Below are 20,720 nucleotides of genomic sequence, written 5' to 3'. Positions count from 1 at the left end.
GTGCTGGCTCACTAAGCAGATATCACTAACCCTCCCAGTACCCAGGTGGGTGGTACTGGTAACGTACCTCCCTGGACATTGGCTTCCTAACAACAAGTACGTGCTGGTAATTATAATATAAAAAAAAAAAAGAAAATGTCTGCCCCTGTATATTTTGAAAGGTGATACGAGGCTTAGGTTTATTGTGGGTACAAGCACATGATGCTCTAAGGGTGAAATCACTGTACATCTGGTCACTAAGATTAGTATTTTTCTAATGGTGAGAGCACCAGCAACCTGCTTCAATGTGCCTCAGGCTATCTTGAGGAACAGTGTTTTTCATTACTCTTCCAGGCTGCCACTTTATTTTTAGAATTTTTCTTCTACACCATGTATTTCTTCCACCTGTGTTTCAAATGGTTGGCTCTTACCTTTCTGAGGAGGAGAAAGCCCAATTCTTGCCTGAAGTCAAGTGAATGTGGGTACATGTGAGATTTCCAGGCAGACTAGGTGCTCAGAATGCATGATCAGGCAGCTACTCCCTGCAACATGTCATCAGTGCCTTGCCACAACATTCATGAGCCATAACATGGACCTAGAATACTTCAGAAACCTTACCAATTCCATGCCCACACTTCTGTAAATGATAATGAAGGACAAAGGAGACACAACAAAGTATTCTCACTGTTTCCATTCTATTGGTTACTGTTGCTTTTGTTGTTGTTGATGGAGCTCATACTGTGGTGAACCACGAGAGGTGGGAATGATGCAAGACACACCTTAACCAGATCACTGTACAGGAATAAGATTCTTGACACTGTTCTAAAAATATGTTGCCTTCATTAACATCACAGCATGGTATGAGGAACCACAAGAAAAGTGATCATTATACATATCAGAATTTTTTTTGTTTATTTCACTAAAACAGCTTAAAACATATGATCAATAAATCAACTTGTGACTGTTTCAGTTGCTTTCCCACCTTTTCATAACCTCTTTTCCCACTATCTGATCCCACATCTAAAATGAAAAAAATCATAACTGTTTCCAAACTGTTCATTATTTGCTCATTTGACTTCTCACTGCTTACATACACTTACCCTACAAGAAACTAGGAAACAAACTGTACGTTATTTGCTCATTTGACTTCTCACTGTTTATATGCACTTACCCTACTGGAAACTAAATTGCAAAAATCCAAAAGCTGATCAATATAAGTTCATCCATACTCTGGATGTTATTCTCCTTTTAAATCAAATAACCTGGTCAGGTGAGGATATTCCCTCAAAGGCCCAGTCCTCCGTTCTTAACGCTACCTCGCTAATGTGGGAAATGGCGAATAGTATAAAAGAAAAAGAAAGAAAAATCAAATAACTACTTTTTCTTGACATAACCTGTTTTCTTACACCATGAACACTATTTTAGAGGGCAAAATAACTAATGCAACAAATCTATATATGTGTATATTTTACAAAATCATATTTGTATATATAGATACAAACAAAAGTGTTTACACTTTAAAAATTTCATAATTATAAAGCTCGTTTCTTAACTGTATTACAAAAACCAGTCCTATGCAGCGTCTTGTTCATGAAAGAGTGGATGGGATCAAAATACTGATATGGCCTCTTGTACCTTTGAACCAGAATTCTGTGTAACTTCCATCCTTTATGCCATAGAATGAAAAATACCTTCCAGAGTGTTTCATTATCTATGGCATATATCATTTCAAACTTTACTGCAGCAGATTCTGATACTGTTCTATTAAATCATGTAATAAACTTTATAAAATAACAGTGACAATTCTACCTATCATTATAAACATTTTAAATCTACTTGTCATAGATCTGAGATATTTTCTGGGGACTGTACCTAAAGAAAATAGAAAATCCACTAATTTCTACACTACACGGTAGTGATCCATTGAGCATTAATCATGTAATATACATACCAAAAGATTCTATAACTGAATAGGCAACTTTGAGATAAAAACTCTAATCTTTTAACTTGACTTCCGAAGAACTGCTGATGACTTGTTTTGAGGAGCAGGATGAAGTGTTAAATTTAGAAGTTGTGGCTGACCAAGGGTTGCAGCATGGGTGACTGGAGATCCACTGGCTGCCACTATCACATTGGAGGTGCCACTCATCATTAGTGTCTTCGGGTTTATTTCTGCAGTTATTATGTCTGGGGCTCCCATCACCTTTCTCAGTTATAAGAAAATATATCTATTAATTATCATATACAAATAATTATATGTAGAGTTTTGCACATCAGAAATAATTAATAAGCACTCATTCATGGAAATGAAACTGATGAATGCTGTCAATGCTTTCCTAATTTTTCTCCCTTGCACAATTCTACTTTAAACTTTAGTTTTCCCATCACTATCCTTACATACCTTCATTTTTGAATACATAAACTTATCACAACTTCCATGTCTTCGCCATGAACACTGACCTTAACATCTGCCCTCTCATCCTTTTCAAACACTTGCATCTTAATCTAATTTGCAGTCACTTTCAGCATCCTGTCCTATCATTCTAACGATCTCTTCCTCTGGTGTAGTTTACAATGGAGCATTATCTGCATGCAACAACTGTCTCTCTCCGTAGTTAAGAACTATACCACAATCATCCTACCTCATTCTCATTTCATGCAATGCCCCATCCGTAAATGAATTAAATAATCGGAGATCACACAACCTTGTCACTACCACATTCATTTCAAACTCCTCATACCCACACTTTCTTCCCCACAATCACTACTTCTATCAAATGATGAGCATATCTGTAAACAAACCCCTAAAAGAGAAGACGAAAATCCTTCATGAATTGATAAATTGGCATAAGAAAAACTAATACAACTACCATGGTGTTGGTCTGGTGAAGTACTCAAAAATCTGGGGAAGAGTGTGTGTGTCTGTGTGTGTGGCTGAGACATCTAACATCTTGAGATATTAGGGGACAAAATGGAAGTCTTGTTTTTGTTTGTCATGAAGTAATTACTGTACTCTACTGTTATTTCTTACAGTCACAGTGTAAGTAACAATGACACAAACATATGTTGTTGTTTTTTTTCATACGTATTCGCCATATCCCGCATCAGCAAGGTAGCGTTAAGAACAGAGGACTAAGCCTTAGAGGTAATATCCTCAGTTGACCCCCCTTCTCTGTTCCTTCTTTTTGAAAATCAAAAAATGGGAGGGGAGGATACAAACATAAAATTACACACTCTAAAAATGAGTGACAGATAGGGTTGAGGCTGAAGTGCCTGGGGGTCTTTCCTCACCTTGAGATAAGAGGGGAGGGCATGGGGGGTACTATTTGTTTGTTTTTCTGAAGTTGATGCCAAAGCAACCCACAAACTAGCATCACTGTTCTGTAGTGTTCCCCACCGTTCTTGGTTGCTGTCTTTCCTTTCTGTCTAAATGCATGTTGGTTGCTGGAATTCAATCCACTTATTCCCCAAATCTCACAGAAAATACTTGGCAACATATAATCCAGACAATTCTTTATCCTAAATCATGAATTTTCTTTAAGCCTAGAGATAAGGGAGTGAGAAAAACAATCATCTGTCTCATATGATGCAGGTTACTAACGGGTGGGAGCGAAGGGCTGAAAAATACTTCCTTTTCTCACATTGCCACTTTTCAAAAATTGTAACAAGAAAAAACTAAGTGGGGATTTCTCCTAAAGGTGAGGCGTCTGGCTGAGCATTATTGTGCACAGGATGAGAAGGAGGGAGAAACAGGTGCTTGTGTCATGAAATGAACCTGGATGTTCCGGATCTGAGTGAAAATAAATTGAAGCAGAAGAGGGTAAAATGGTTTAGGAATGTATGAGGAGCAAAATCTGGTATTATTGTGAGGGAAAGCATGAAGGAGTGGGGTGGTACTTCTGATGAAGGAGGAGCTGTAGGACTTTCTTAAAAAATGTAATGAAGTGAGTTCAGGATTGACGTTGATGTGGGCTAGAATGAAAGTACGCCATGAGATGTGGGTGACTGTCAGTGATTATGAACCTGGTAGTGTGAGGAGTTTATAAGAAATAGGTACTTTTTTTTTGAGGAGCAACGGGATCTGAATGTAAGAGTGGAAGGTGTGGAAACATATGGAAAGGATGAGAGAAGGATCGCTGACCACAGGAATCTATATGTCGGAAAAGGAGAAAGCAAGAAAGGAGTGGGCTAGGGGAAGCATTCACGAGGGTGAGAGGTATGCACTGGACAGAGAGAAATGGAGAGGCTGGTTAACATGGGTGTTATTGCCTTGGTCATTATTCTGCTCACTCAAAAGATAAAAACAGCAATTGCAAAACCAATCATATTATCATTGAGGCAAAGTTTTGAGAAGCGCAAAAGAATGCTTGTGAGCAAATGAGACCTTTTCTTTGTTCCACACTGATGCAGGAAAAAAATGGAAGGCAGAAAAGATATGTATATTTCCCTACAGATGTTTCCCTAACAATCTTCTGTAATCAAGGTATTAACATACGAATTCTCCAGCACAATGTATTAACAGGAAGCCATAAGAACACTTTCCAGGTTGTATATCTCTAACAGATATCTTATGCCTTGCAAGACTTCTTGAATAGAGTTGTGCGATATTTCTTGGCAACTGAACATCAATCAAGAAAAACTAGTTAAGTAAGGCGTATGTTATGGTGCCATGGTAATCACTAGTTTTCTAAGAGAGTCCTGATTGACTTTTTTTTATAGTTGCTGACTGCTGGCTTAGTTCAGTTTACTCATATTCCCACAGGCTGAAATCAGTAGTCACCTTGGAATGGTATAACCACTCTCTTTACAGAGCATATTTCATAAATTCATTAATCTCAGCCTTGAACAATATATTAGACCAGCTCTGTCAATTAAAGAAAAGGTGACCTATATTGTAAATAGGAAGTGGGGACAGATGACATTTAATTTTAGTTACTATTTTCTTCACACACACTAACACTCCATGAATGATCACGGGTAGTCCTTAGTATTCAATGTTTTATTTTCTCTCTAATCCTTTATATAAATTGCAAACCCTGGGTTTGAATATACTAATTTTCTTACCTGCGAAGCTCCTGTGGCTGGGACAAGAAGCTGAGTATACTGAGATGAGGTGGTGTGGTTGTGGACTAAAGGTGTATGTGAAAGCTTAAGGATGGTTCCAGGTTGACAAACACGGTTGCTGGAGGTGGTGGGGTTGAGGGTAGCTGGGTTTTGACTAGCTGAGATGAAACTATTAGTCAGATTGACAGGGCTTACAGAAACTGCTCCAACTCCACTAGATGATACTGCTGGTAAAACACCCACCTATAAAAGAAAATACAGATGGCTACAATATGCAAAAGCTGGCAGAATAATTTAAGAAATATACCAAAATTTCCGACATCTGACAATATCACCCTGATAACGTACTCAATTTTTAAAATAATAATTTCAAGATTGAATCCACTGTATTATGATGTTTGCATTGTGAAAACCTGTAAATTTCTTGTGTTTGCTGACTTACAAAAATTGTGATGAGCTCAGAATACAAACCAATCCAAGAATGATTTCAAAACATGCACAAAAGTTTTAACTTCCTAATTCACTCTCCAGAAAGATGTTGTGTGTACATTTTTGTGGGTTGAACATGGCAACTGAGGAGTATGTGGTTAGAGTTTTATTATGCAAATTGCATCTTAGGCATGAGGTGTCTTGTAATATGCCACACCAGCATCTGTAAACACAGGGAGTAATTTCCCAATTAGAGTATATGAAGGCAGAACCACAGACAAATTCAGAATAGACTCCCTCATCTTCTTATCTATGAACAGAATAAACACCCTTGGTGACATCACATATCCTTGTCACAGATCTACCTTCACTTGGAAACATTCATCCTCTTCTCTTTCAACCTGCACATATTCTGACTCTTCCAGTGTAAGCTCCTCACTGCAACTAGTAGCTCTCCTTCTACATCATATATTTAGAACATCTTCCACAAGGCATCTCCATCAACTCTATCATATGCTTTCTTCAGGGACAAAAGTGCCATATACAAATCCCTCTCTTTCTAGTATTTTTCATACAAATCTTTCAAAGCATAACATCATGCCCACAAATCCCCTGCCATTCCTGTAGTCATGGTGTTCCTTCCCTAGAACAACATCAATAAGTGATGGAAAAATAACATCAATTCCAATGCAAACAGGAAAGGACTTTATATGGAACAAGTTGATAGCCTGTACAAAGATCATGCGACTTGAAAGAAATTCATGAATTAGCTCTCACTCAACAGACTATAAGTGTCTACAAAGGATGAAGAAATGGAAGTGGAGAGCATTCCAGCTGTCCAAACTGCAAGGTTGAGAATAAAATGAGCTTCCGTCATTCAGATCAATAAGTGAAGCATTGTCCAGAACACCAGAACACACATACATGTGAATGCAATGTCTGACACATACTGTAGTCTTGTCAGTCCCCTCATCTATCAGGAAAGATAATAATCACCATCCGGTAAAACAGACTGCTGCCTGACTGCCAATAGTAGAGAAACTTGGGTGAAGCTACTGGATCAGAATATCATGCCCAGTTTTCTTTGACTATCTGATTTCCTGAACACTGAATAGGCCAAATCTGAGTAAGACAGCATCTTTAGTGACTGATGAGTTTGCTATCCACCTCTTGCTAATTCACCAACATCAACTACACACAAGTAATGAAGAACTAATACAAAAGGCAGTCATTATCTGTTCTGACCAGCTTGGGATGATAGCCTAGAGCAAATTCATTTCGGTGCTATATGGCACAATGACTATAGCAAATACCAATCCACCTTCCCTAATCCCCTTCATATATCATTCATATAATATCCTCCTCCAATAGTTAATTAAGCTTTTGATAAATCAATCAAAATAAAACAGTACAAAAGATATTGAGCATTTATGTAATATCTATTAAGAACATTTACCTTGGTTGATGAAGACACAGATGTTATGACTGCACTTGTTGGTGAAAGAGCATATGTGGAGCATGACAAATTTACTGGTATAGGTTTCATGGCATTGGCATTAGATGATGGTATTGATGGCAAGGAAAGAGAACGGGTGCGAGGCTTGTGAGAAGGCTGGCCAGAAAAACGAACACCATCTGACAGGGGTGCCAATATGGGAGGTAAGGGAGCCAAGTCATTGCTGCAGTTCATACCGTCCAAGCTGCCATCTGCAAAATGTATAACTTTCAGACTCTAGTAAACCCTCAATAAAGTGGAGCATTTGAACAAAAGACTTCACTTAACAATTCTGTTAACTCAAATCAATCTTGGAAATGCTACCTTAATACATCCTTCTATCCCACAAAATATTATGAAATAAGTAAAAATAATCCAGTATCAATATAAATGTGCAATTAATGAACTATGTGTCAATACAAAAAAACCAAAAGAAATTGAATGGTACAAGAATAGCTACACTTATACATTTTCAAAAGAATATCAGAATATCATTAAACACAAATTTCTGATGTAGGATGCTATTTACTGAAGTCAGTCTCCATTACACAGATGATCTGAAAAGTAAGAAATTTCATCAAGTAAACCCTAAAATAATTAGCTATGCTCATGATCAGAGTGAAGATCGGGGCAAAACAAAAATGGGTAAGTGCATCATTTCTGTCAAAGCACAATGTGCAATAAGCATGTATGGAGGAATATCTGTCCTGACTGATATATGGATGTGAAACCTAAATGTACAGAGGTCAGGACAGATAAAATAATAAGAGCAGCAAAGATGAATAACTTTTGTAGTACAGATAGAATTAGGACAAACATAATCTGACCTCGCTAATGTGGGTAATAGCAAATATGTATAAAAAAAAAATCTAATCACTATGTGACCTAAATCACCACCAAGAAGTCAATGATCAAATGGCACAAAGAAGTCTTTGACTACAGCCTTACTGATGAAGATCATACAAATATGTATGGGCTCTAGTGGAAAATTTCATACAGCTACCAAGTGACCAACCAAAGTGGTCCAAGGAGGTTCAGCTCCAAGTTTCAGAAGATAAGAGATCTGAACATGAAAGTCAAAACTGGGAGTACCTAAAAGAAAAATGGCAACAAGAAAATGTTACTTAGGACCATGAGAGATGAAAAAACTCATCAAGAAAAGGAGATCTTATAGGAGAGAAAATGTCAGAAGGCATCAGCTCAAAGATGCACCTTATAACTCACTCAACAAGCAAATAAACACTCAATCAGTACTCCTAACAATGAGCCTGTTCCAAAGTTTTCTAAGTTCCATATCAAGGGGGAGAGATGAACTAAGCCTTCCTCAACAGATATGAAGACTTAAAAGTGGGCTCACAGATCAGCTGAAGATGCTCCACTTTCTTTTATGATTCAAGGGCAAGTCCAATGAGGTCTTAAACCAACTGAACTGATATACATGGTGAGGAGGGAAGCTCTCTTTCAAAGGCCTAGTCTCAGTTTAAGAAGAAGAAAAAAAGCCTTGCACTTTTTCAAGCATATGTACAAGACAACAGCCAAAGTGACTGGTTTAATAAAGCTAAAGCCCTTAATACCGAGAAGGGTGTCAAATTATGGACATAACTTGAAAAATCAAGTCTGGAGGAATCAATCCCTCTTTGAAGATGCAGAGAATTAAGTCCCTACAAAATATGACTGAGGCAGCCAAAGTGTGCATTGAAGCCTACATCTGATCACCATATTGACAGCCTAAACTCAAATGTTGACTGGCTTCCCACAAAAGAGCTCCAAAACCCACCAATCTCAAAAACAGTAAGCCATCATGTCAAGAATTCTCTTCCAATCAACAAGTCAGCAGCAGGGAAGGCCACATGATGATGTAAATTACATAACATGTCTACCACTCCCATTCTTCACCCACTTCCCTCACTTAATTCGCTCTCACTTCTTGCCATTCTGCATTCCATCTCTGCTGGTAATTCTTCATAAAACTCCTTTCCAAGCTCATTTACCCTCACCGCTCTCTACTCTGCAACACTGTTTGTTCTTTCTCAAAAAACTCTACAAGTCTTGACTTCTCACCTCCACTTGATAGTGATCAGACATCCCACAAGCTGCCCCTCTCAGCACATTTACATCCAAAAGTCTGTTTTGCACGCCTATCAATTAACACATACTCTCATAATGCCTGCTGACCACCTCTCCTACTCACATATGTATACTTGTGCATCTCTCTCTTTTTCTGTTTCCCCTTAAAGAGAGAGAGAGAGAGAGAGAGAGAGAGAGAGAGAGAGAGAGAGAGAGAGAGAGAGAGAGAGAGAGAGAGAGAGAAGGGGGGGGGGAGGGGGGGGGTTCCAGCCCCCTTGCTCCCGCCCCCTTTAGTCACCTTCTACAACACACGGGGAATACGTGGGAAGTATTCATTCTCCCCTATCCCCAAGGACAGGCGACGGGGATATATGAAGGCAGCAAGCATAGATATGCACATGTGTATATATGTATGTGTCTGTGTATGTATATGTATATATACATAGAAATGCACATGTATGTATATGTGCATGTGTGGGCATTTAAGTATATACATAAGTATGTGGGTGGGTTGGGCCATTCTTCATCTGTTTCCTTTCGCTACCTTGCTAATGTGAGAGACGGTGTTTAAGGACAAATAAATATATAAAAAAAGTATTCATTCTCCCCTAACCCCAAGGATAGGCGACAGGGATAGATGAAGGCAGCAAGCATGGATATGTACAAGTGTATATATGTATGTGTCTGTGTATGTATATGCATATGTACGTTGAAATGTATATGTATGTATATGTGCATGTGTGGGCATTTAAGTATATACATAAGTATGTGGGTGGGTTGGGCCATTCTTCATCTGTTTCCTTTCGCTACCTCGCTAACGTGGGAGATGGTGTTTAAGGACAAAATAAATATATAAAAAAAATAAATCATCTCTCTTTTTAAACCAGATATTCCCAATCAGTCTTTTTGAAGCACACAACTCCACAAGCTCTTCACCATTTCAATTCATTACAATCAATACCCCATGAGCACCAATTATACCCTCAACTAGTACATTACTTATCTTTTCATTTAAATCACCCATCACTAATACCTGGTCTAATGCTCCTCCAAAAATACTTGCCTCTCATGGCCAGGTGCATAAGCACAAATTATCACCCATCTCTTGCCACCCATTTTCAGTTTTACCCACAACAACCTTGAATTTACTTCCTTACACTCTATCACACACTCCCACAACTCCTGCTTCAGTAGTGCTACTCATTCATTAGCTCTTGTCCTCTCACCAACCCCTGACTTTACTCCTAAGACATTTCCAAACCATTCTACCCCTTTAACCTTGAGCTTCATTTCAAACAAAGAGCCAGATTTCCTTACTCCAACAAATTACCCATCTCTCCTCCCTTCTCATCTTTGTTGCATCCACACACATTCAGACACCCTAATCTGAGACTTCGAAAAGGATGAGCACTCCATGCCTAGCTCTTTCTGTTTCCTATTTCAGAAACTGAAATACAAAGGGAGGGTTTCCTGCCCCCACTCCTGCTCCATTTAGTTGCCTTCTTTGAATATATATATATCAACATTCAAGGAAGAGAACATCAGTATCTCGAAGAAAAAGATGGAATTTTCTGGGCTGGGTATCTTATAAGTTTATCTTTGACTAGACTGATGTCCATCCTCATCAACTCAATAACAGTAAAAGGGTGATGGTGTTGAAGGCGTTGATGAATGCTGTGATACTATCATCATTATAAATAAATCTAGAACCCTTTTTTTTTTCATTTGTGATGTCATAAATATGGAACTGCAGGTATGGCTTTATTTGTACATGACACGGCCAAATTAATTCAGTAGTTCTTTTCCTCCAAGGCTTACTGCAATTATGTGTTTGGCATACATAAAGCATGACTGGCAGATTTTGCCAAGTTTGCCTATCTTGCAGAAGTTAACCATGCACCTTCAATACTTTTATTAAAATTATATTAATGAAGGGCAAGACAGGAATCGGCTCAAAAGAATCAATGATAAGTAAAGGTGGAGTAGTAAGGTGTTAATGCTACTCGTAGTAGGCATCAGATGTAAAACGAAATAGAAGTGTAATCATGTCAAACAGCAACAAAATACTAAAGGACCATAACGGAGAAGCACAAATATGAGGACTGGCACAACACATGAATATTACAAGTATGATGGCAGTGCTTGCAAAGAGGTTGTCAACAAATCAGCTGCAGTGTGGAAAAAAGTATGCATGATATAAACAAGAGATTCACAGAATCAATTCTATTTGAAACATGTGTTTACTCTATAACATATTAATTTCCTACTGATGTCAGGATGTAAGTACAAAGATTCACTTCAACCTAAAAAATACAGTACTACGATAAAAAACTAGAAAAAATTGAGAAAACTCACCTTTATCTTCTTTATAAAGTATTCTATTTTTGTAAGCAGTAACTTTCATTAGACTAGGTTCATAGTTAAATAGAATTGAAATAGCAAACCCACCTTTATCTTCTTTACAAAGTATTCTATTTTTGTAAGCTGTAACTTTCATTAGGATAGGTTGTTCATGTTTTTATACAGCATTGGAATAAAGTTATGTTACATTTCTTCTTCTTTCAAACTATTTGCCATTTCCCGCATTAGCGAGGTAGCGTTTAGAACAGAGGACTGAACCTTTGAGGGAATATCCTCACTTGGCCTCCTTTTCTGTTCCTTATTTTGGAAAATCAAAAACAAGAGGGGAGGATTTCCAGCCCCCCCCCCGCTCCCTCCCCTTTTAGTCACCTTCTACGACACGAAAGAATACGTGGGAAGTATTCTTTCTCCCCATCCCCTATTTTACCAAAACCATGAAAGACAAATATAACAAATAAATATTAAATCTAAATCCTATCTTGCTATCTCCTTTCTGAACTTCATCAAAAAAAAGATAAACCTTAGACTGCACATAAACATAAAGTTTATTTTTTCTTTTCCTTCAGCATGAGAAAAGTGGTGTTCCAAACAGAGAACTAAGCATAAAAGGAAGAAAATATCCTAATTTGGCTTTCCCTCTAGAATGATGCAGGTGAAAATGAAAGTGATGTATAAGATGGATGACTGTTACTGCTCATGCACCTGGTAGCAAGAGGAGTAAGGAAGAGAGGCAAATGTTTTGGGAGGAGCCAAGTGAATGCATCAGCAATTTTGACGCAAGGTATCTAGAATTAATGATGGATTTACCTATCACTATCATTCTCAAGTCTGTCTAATACCTTTATGCTTAAAACAATCTAATCACAAATATTATCCCAAAATTTGTATAGTTCTTCATCTTCAGTTATTTCTAGTAATTCTTCCCTTTACCAAACAAGTTTGTAATACAGGCTGGGACATTTAATTCATCCAGTGTCTTTACTGTTTCTAATTCTAAAGTGAAAGCAAAGCTGACTAACTGGCTGTGTGAATGTTACACTTATGCAAATAATTCTAAAAAAAATATTGCAAACTCCAAGACATTAGCATAAATGAAGATGTGCTGCATTTAATTGTTAAAAGATATTACATGGCCTAAAGCCCTAAAATGATGTACCTTTTTATACTGAAAGATAAACAAATAGATTTATAATTCAAAGATATCCTGCTTGAATACACAGACACACACACCTCCCTGCATGGCCAGAGTTACAGGACAGTCTTTGTGCTGCAAAAGCATGGACTTCAAAACAGCAACTTCAGAACGCAGAGAAGAAACCTCGTTCTGGAGTTTCTGATTGATTGATCCCAGTTCATCATACTTGAGAGAAAGATTTTCAATCCATTTTTTCTTTTTCTCTCTACATCTAATGGCTGCTGCTCTGAAACACACAAAAAATGAAATGAAAATATAAGGATAAACAACATAAATTCAAATGATAATGACTTATCTATTTATCTACATTTCTGATGACCGTTCCCAGTGGGAACTCCCTCAAGGGGGTGGCCACAGCAAAAGTGTCTCCATAACTAGTGAACTCCAAAGTCATTTCTTAGCCTTAAGTGCTTCATCTTTACCAGACCACAAGCAAAGGGGTCTCTTTTTCAATTCACTATACCAACATTCACAGTCTCTCTAGTAACCTCTCTTCTGTTGAACATCATCTGTCTAGTACCTCTCCTATCTTACTTCTCTCTGCAAGCCTATTGTCTAATGATGTTCTTACTAGCCCCCTTTTCATGCCCACTGTAATCTCTACTCATGATTCCAGTTCAAAGGTGGTATTTGCACTTATTCCACCACCTCTAATCCTTTATGCTATAAATACACAATTTTGCCCATTGGTTCACATGAACACATTCTCATAAATGTATCCATATAGCAGCACCTCCCCTCCACTGAAACCTCAACAAAGCTCACTGGAATGACTTACAAAATTTTTTTTTCTGACTTTCTCTAGCTAAATTACTGTCTGTTATGAGATTATGTTTCTGTCTCTAAATGCATAGCAAAGGTTATTTCCACAGGAATGGCAGTTTTCAACCTCACTTCCATGCCAATCTCTTCTTCCAATCCATGATTCAACTGTTCCTGTTCTGAGGCCACTTAGGCAAGGGATCAAGCATAACGGATTTGTAAAAACTCTCCTTCCTCCAACTCCCATTCAGCATTTATCACTGTCCCTAATCACTGCAAGTACACTATCAATAAGGCAAAGCATACCTTCATTCAAAGGAAGCGCGATAACCTCTCCTCATCATCCAAGGATAGGTCTTTCTAGTCTTTAGCTAAAGGCATCATTAACACCTTCTATTGGTCTACCTATCCTTCATTTTTCTGTTCTGACAGTACTATAGCCGTCTCTCTCATAGAAAAAGCAACTATCTTTAGTTCCCATTTCTTCTCTAACTCTACTTTTGATAACTCTATCATTCCTTCATGTAACTCTATCATTCCTCCATGCCCTGATGCTCCTCTTACTAATCCTGTTCCCTTCCCCATAACCTATTTTCAAACTGTCCAAAAAACACTTCTCTCTCTGGATACAAACAAGGATTATGGTTCTGATGGCATCTACCCCTGTGTACTGATAGAGTGTGCCTCTGAAGTTGTTATCTGTGCTTGCTTGTAAATTCCACATCTCTTTAGAAACCAGAACTTTCTCTATCTCTTGGAAGCATGCATTGATACATCCTATCCCTAAAAAGAGTGACCACTTTAACCCTCCTCTAATTTTAATCCTCTTGCTTTAACATCTATCGTTTCCTGTCTCTAAATCCCTCCTCAACTTCTATATCCTCAGACATTATGAATCTCATAGTCTTCTCTCTGATCACCAGTATGGCTTCTGTAGGACGAGGTTCACTGGGGATATTCCTTCCTCTCTTACTAATGTCTGGTCATCATCCCTGAAAGATTTTGGGAAATCCTACGTAGTTCCCATGATATATCCAAAGCTTTTAATGGTGAGGCATCGGGGTCTTATTTCTAAATTTCCCTTTTTTGGCTTCTCTCCCTCACTCTACTCCCTCCTATCTAGCTTCCTCTCTGGTCAAAACACCTCCATGGTTGCTGATGGATCAGCCTCTCCCCCTTTCTCCATAAACAGAGGTGTCTCTCAAGGTTTTGTCCTGTCTCCAACACTTCTTTTCCTTTTTATCAATGATTTCCTTTCTTCCACAAATAACCAAAAGCACTCATATGCTGACAAGTCAGCATTGCACTCCTCCAAATCCATCAATTCTGCTCCTTCTCTCATTCGATCGGCATTTAACCTCAACACAATTTCCTGAATAAACTCAGATTTGGACAGGATATCTTAGTGGGGTAAACAAAATCTGGTTAAGTTTAATGCCTCCAAGACCCAGTGTCTGCCCATCTCTCAATCAAAAACTCCTTTTAACTTCCTTCTCTCCTTCAAGGGTTCTGTAATTCCACCTCCTGACTCAAAGAACATACTTGACATTACTGAAACATCCACTCCATCTTGAAACCTCACATTATGAAAATTGCTACGTCTTCCTCTCAGAAAATGGGAACCCTGTTTAGGTGCTGAAATCTGTTTTCTTGTTGTTGCCCAGTTCATACAAAGAACTGATCCATCCTTTAATGGTGTACTACTCTCGCATTTGGGGTGGTTCTCGCACTGCATCCATACTTGACAAAGTCGAAAGCAATATGACAAACTCTCCTAGGCCAGTTTCAAAACTTGACCCACTTGCTCTAATCTGCAATGTTTCTTCACTTTCCCTCTTCTTTACATATTACTTTGACTGTTATTCTTTCCTCTCTTACTAATGTCTGGTCATCGTCCAGACATTAGTCAACAAGCTGCTGCATCACATGATTAGTGTGTGGCCATTGGCAACTCAAGGTTGGACTGTTTTGATAACTGTTTCTTTCTCTACACCTTGAAGCTTTGGAACTCTCTACCCTCTCATGGCTTTCCCAATAACTATGACCCAGCAAAATTAAAACTGGGGTGCAAAAATTTGGTCTCAGGTGATTATGCTGCAGTTGACCGTGTACAGATAAGTGACACATAATGTATTTTTACGGTTAACGAGTTTCTCGATATCAAACTGCCATAAAGACAATCATTTCTGAGAAACATAACTTAAAAATCTACATGACATACAACCATATGGGTGAGAAGTTTTCCGATGTGAAAAAAAAAGTGAAATATAAATAAAAATTCTACATGACTACAACCGTATGGGTGTGTCTGAAGAAAGTCAGTGTTAACATACAGGCTGCAGACACAGGTGTCATGGATAGTTGTGGCATCCTGCAGCTTTATGCCTTTTACAAAGATTTCCTTTCGAACTCAACTAGAATATAAAGTGTTCACAAATATCAAGTGTCCATGGCTTCATGCATCAAGCATAATGTGCATTTGAGTTATGGTGCTGTGTGCATATTTCATGCAATTTACAAAAATGGAAGTATACTTAAGGATGATATTAATCATAACTGTAAAATGTTACTGTCCTCTCTTCTTTCCTGCCATCTCTGTACTCATTATGGCATCATCATTATCAACTTAGGACCATTCTACTCGTGATTACAAATTCATTCAATTATTCTGCAATGCAAATTCTCTTTTCTCAATGAAGGACACCAATAACCTCTTGTCCTAGGTAGTGATCAGGAAGTGTGTCTTCATTCCCAAGACGAACTCTTCACCTTCATAATCAAGTCAATGGTTCTCAACTACCACCAGGATTAAAAAGACTTTCTGGGCACTGATAAGGCAAATCCAACCTATATCTCACATTCTGACATCTCAAATACTGTCTCATGCAGCTATGAATCTGCCAGTATAGAAAAATATAACTGCAACTTCTAAATTTCTGAATAAAGAAGGCAACTCTGAGAAAACAGTTTTCTGAATTCACCAAAGAAAAATTAATGAGATGTCACAGAGACACTTAGCAAGAAATACATTTGCACAGATATGAAGCACTTCTTCAGTTAAAGAATCATGGATGAATAGAACTGTCTTGGTGATAATATAAATGCACACAGAAAACAAAAATTTAAAAAGCTGTGTATAATAGCAAAGAAAGTTTAAGGAATGGACCCCTACAAGCATAGGAACTGCAAAAACAGGGAAAAAATACAGTGTTAAGCATATGCAAAAATATAGTTACAACAATACATGAAGGAGCTTGCATTTGACAAAATCAAATGGGCGGAGTGCTGGACACAAAATAAGACAAAATTTAGAAAACTATAGGATGCTGTCTGAAAGCTCCAAAACTAGAAACAAGGCCAAAACCAGAAGTATGTCACACCTGTTTCTTTCTAAGAATTTTTTCCGCTTCTCCACTGGATCCTCATTATCTGAAGAATGGCGCCGCTTTCGCTCCCCTTTCACAGTATTACTACTGCCATTTGTACTATCTTCTTCACCTTCACCCTATCGATAAAGAAGAAAAGAAAAAACTTGGTCTATACTCTTCACTGATCTACAGCAAATACAATATCAGGCATCAACAGCTAATATTATTAAGCACACAAAGCTTGCAATACACATATCTATATGATATATATCCCTTAAATCATACCATTATATAACATACACAACTTTCAATGCTTCACAATAGCAACTGACCTCAGTACTACTGGTACCACTGAAATTACGAGATCGGGTCATCTCAGCAATGCGATCAGCTGTATTCGCTCGAGATATCTTACTACAGCCTGGCCGGGCTGCAGTACTACTGGAGGCCAAGGCTTGCTTTAACTTCTGAAAAGAACTTGCTGATTGTAAGATATATTTGCACTCAGTCACAGATGAATTGAGAAATCTGTCATAAATGGCAAGAGGATAAATTATAATTCAGAAAAAAATAGCTACAAGCAAGACACTTCTGATTTCATAACCACTAAGGAATCAATAACCCAACACTAACCAATAAAACATCATGGCAAACAGATAAAGAAACAGGGATGACGGTAAAATGCCATCCCCCTTCAGGTCTGTCATTGAGTCATCCAGCTAGGCTTATCCACCTTTTCAGATGACACATTCAGCAAAGGATGGCACATACAAAGTTATTATTTATCTATTTATTTTGCTTTGTCGCAGTCTCCTGCGTTAGCGAGGTAGCACAAGGAAACAGACGAAAGAATGGCCCAACCCACCCACATACACATGTAAACACATACACGTCCACACACGCAAATATACATACCTATACATCTCAAAGTATACATATATATACACACACAGACATATACATATATACACATGTACAAAATTCATACTGTCTGCCTTTATTCATTCCCATCACCACCTTGCCACACATGAAATAACAACCCCCTCCCCCCTCATGTGTGCGAGGTAGCGCTAGGAAAAGACAACAAAAGCCCCATTCGTTCACACTCAGTCTCTAGCTATAATGTAATAATGCACCGAAACCACAGCTTCCTTTCCACATCCAGGCCCCACAGAACTTTCCATGGTTTACCCCAGATGCTTCACATGCCCTGGTTCAATCCACTGAACTGAGAAAAGTTCTGAAAAAGTCTTTTACATAAGGTGTAATTTCTTACCATTTTAGCAAGTGATTGTTGGGGTGCTCTACTGTCTATGGAATGAGGTGGTGAACTAGCAACAGTAGAGACTGTCCCACTTGAAGTTGCACTTGAACTGGATGAGGATACAACTGGAGTTGCTGGAATTTCAACTGGGATGGCTTGACCATTGGGTAACCTAAAACAGACATTTACTTCAATAAAATCTATGGGAATTTTTTTTGTTTCAAAATCTCTTACAGCTTTTAAAATGCAATATTCAAACATAAATACATTTTATAAAAATCAGAATCCTTATCAAACAATCCCAGAACCCCTTGTCCAAGGGGTTCTGCAGCTCCAAGACTGCATTCACATCAGCAGCAGGGGAAAAGTTGGACTTCTTTGAAGTGAAAGTTCGCTGATGAGATTGTATTCTAATGATACAAACTTGCCAAAGGTGACTTTTCATTCATGGCAAAACAACAAGCAGAAGTCTGGTAATGTCAAAAAATGAGATTAAACAGATATATATAACAATCAATTCCTATTAAATCACAATGAGACGAAGTGTGGCGAAATAGCAAGAGTGGATCATGATGAAACTGTTGTAAGACTCACGCACACTACCATCAATTTTTCATTAGCTATTCGTTATTATTTTACTGTGAGTTACATAGAGTTAGATGCATGTTCCCACAGGCTCACTGTTCCCACGGGCTACTGTTAATCAGGATGTTTGAACACGTAAGAGCTGATCTGTTATTTGAACATGTTGTTGAATGGGTGTTAACAGACTCCCATATAACCCCTGTCAGTGTGACCTGAGGGGACACACTGTTCACTAAAGTGTGTCATAGTGTGTCATAAGACTATAGCCCAGAGGACTACAGATGTACGTACACGTTTTTTTGTAATAAATCTACAAAGGCTGCCTGATCTTCATTGAGTACCACAGACGAAGAAGACCTGATTTCCTTCCTCTCAACTCAACCTTACACTGTTTCACAAAAAAAGGGATTTCAGTGTTGCATGACCCAAGGTGAGGCACATAATGATTGGCAGAATTATGCATAATGCTCTTGTATAAAGGCAAAGGGGACAACAAAATCAATGTTCGTGTTGCAGAGAGGTGAATGAACAGCTGGGTTGACTGTGGACCAACTGCCACAACTAGGATTTGAACCTATGCACTCAACCCTGGGCAGCCCATGAATGCATCATGGTCAGGAATGCTAACTGCAACACTACAGGAGTCCATGCTGTCTGTATTCCATTCAGTGAAGGAATCTTAGGAGTGTGTTCTATGAAAAAAAAAGTTTACTGATATTGTATGGATTGCATGTATGATGTGAAAGAGAGATGTTTCCAGACTCTGTCTAATCGTGATTACATTGTGAGAGAAAAGTCTACCTTTCCTTCTAACTACATTTCAGATGTCTGTTCCATTTGGGAACTCCCTCAAGGGGAAGACCATGGCAAAAGAGTCTCCATAACTAGTGAACTCCAGTGTTCCTTCTTAGCATCTCATGTCTCACCCTTAACAGACCACTGACAGAAGGTAACTCCTGTGGTGTTTCCAAAGGCCCCTACATTATATTCCTACAAACTAATTCTACCTAATATTCTTGCCTAATGTTCCCACCTAATACTTGTACTCAATGCTCCCACCTAAATGTTCCTACCAACTACTTCTACCTAATGTTCCTGTCTAATCTTCCTACCGACTACTTCTATCTACTGCTATTACCACTTTGCCAAAAGGCAGGGCTAGAGAATAGTGTTCACCCTCAATGCAGGAAATTCTAGTTGTGAAAAGTGAGTCGAGTGTTAAGTGTTGTCAAGTGCTATGTGTGACAAGGAAAGATTGTATGTTTGTAGATGGAATGGTAGCAGTCCATGTGTGAGTGGGGAACAAAGAAAAGACAGCTACTTAGGATAGAAGAGTCCAACTCAAAAAATACTGAAGAGCTGGCTCTGTAAGCAGCCTTCACGAACCCTTCTGATACCAAGGTGGGTAGTACTGGTAATATACCTCCCTGGTCAGTTGCTGCCTACCAACTACTATCTTCAGCAAGGCTGTATCATTGTTAGTTGACAAAAGTGAGTAGTCTCAACAAAGATTTCACTTCAAAGAAGTCCACCTTTTTCCTGCTACTGAAGGCAATGCAGCTTTAAAGCTGCAAGAGCCCCTGGAAAATGGGTCTTAGGGTTATATCATAATAATAACAATAACAGATGGAACAGTTTGCCAAGTAGATTGATTGAAAGCAGTACCATAGTTACATTTAAGAAGAGCCTTGATAAATATTTTGCTTCAAGTCCATGACTTTTATCATTTCAGCCTCCATAGTCAAAAAGACAATTTGCAAGTTATTCCCTCTGAATCATCTGAATCCAAATTCACAAATTATTCCCTTTGCATCATCTGTATGCCTTCTAACTTTTCCCACACTATTCCAGAAGTTTCTGATATTGTCCACGATCACAAACCGCCTTGAAAGGACCCAGTGACCTGTTCCTGTTTGAATTCCCGTGTATTCCTTTGTACATATGAGAGGTTGGTGTAGATAATCTATAAGACAGTTAACAGGCAAAAGAGGTTTAAACAGACCATGCAAAACGAGAAATAGAATAAACAAGCTGTCAGGTCCATGGTATATCCACACATGCTACAAAAGGATAGACTACTAAGAATGTATTAAGCAGAGAGAAATCAAAAGAAAGAAAAAGAGGCAAGAGATTTGTCACAATAAAAATATC

At 38.3% G+C, this 20,720-nt stretch overlaps 1 protein-coding gene across 12 annotated transcripts in view; it reads right to left on the bottom strand.

The window, feature by feature from the left end:
• Nucleotides 1-1,429: 1,429 nt before the first annotated feature.
• The window catches only part of Atf-2 (Activating transcription factor-2), a 99,072-nt gene continuing 79,781 nt past the window's right edge, over nt 1,430-20,720 (bottom strand). For 4 of the 12 annotated variants that reach the window (XM_071696437.1, XM_071696436.1, XM_071696438.1 and 1 more), the window contains 7 exons: nt 17,997-18,156; nt 17,053-17,187; nt 16,733-16,857; nt 12,626-12,816; nt 6,929-7,179; nt 5,044-5,286; nt 1,430-2,186 (listed from right to left, as the gene is read on the bottom strand). In XM_071696437.1, the coding sequence (XP_071552538.1) occupies nt 1,974-2,186; nt 5,044-5,286; nt 6,929-7,179; nt 12,626-12,816; nt 16,733-16,857; nt 17,053-17,187; nt 17,997-18,156 (1,318 nt within the window). In that variant the 3' untranslated portion in view covers nt 1,430-1,973. The remainder of the gene's footprint in view (nt 2,187-5,043; nt 5,287-6,928; nt 7,180-12,625; nt 12,817-16,732; nt 16,858-17,052; nt 17,188-17,996; nt 18,157-20,720) is intronic. The other 8 variants (XM_071696441.1, XM_071696440.1, XM_071696442.1 and 5 more) reach the window with 4 other exon arrangements.

Source organism: Panulirus ornatus, chromosome 59 (genome assembly GCF_036320965.1).
Source record: "Panulirus ornatus isolate Po-2019 chromosome 59, ASM3632096v1, whole genome shotgun sequence".
In the NCBI taxonomy this organism is placed as follows: domain Eukaryota; kingdom Metazoa; phylum Arthropoda; class Malacostraca; order Decapoda; family Palinuridae; genus Panulirus; species Panulirus ornatus.
This window is presented reverse-complemented; position numbering and strand designations above follow the sequence as displayed.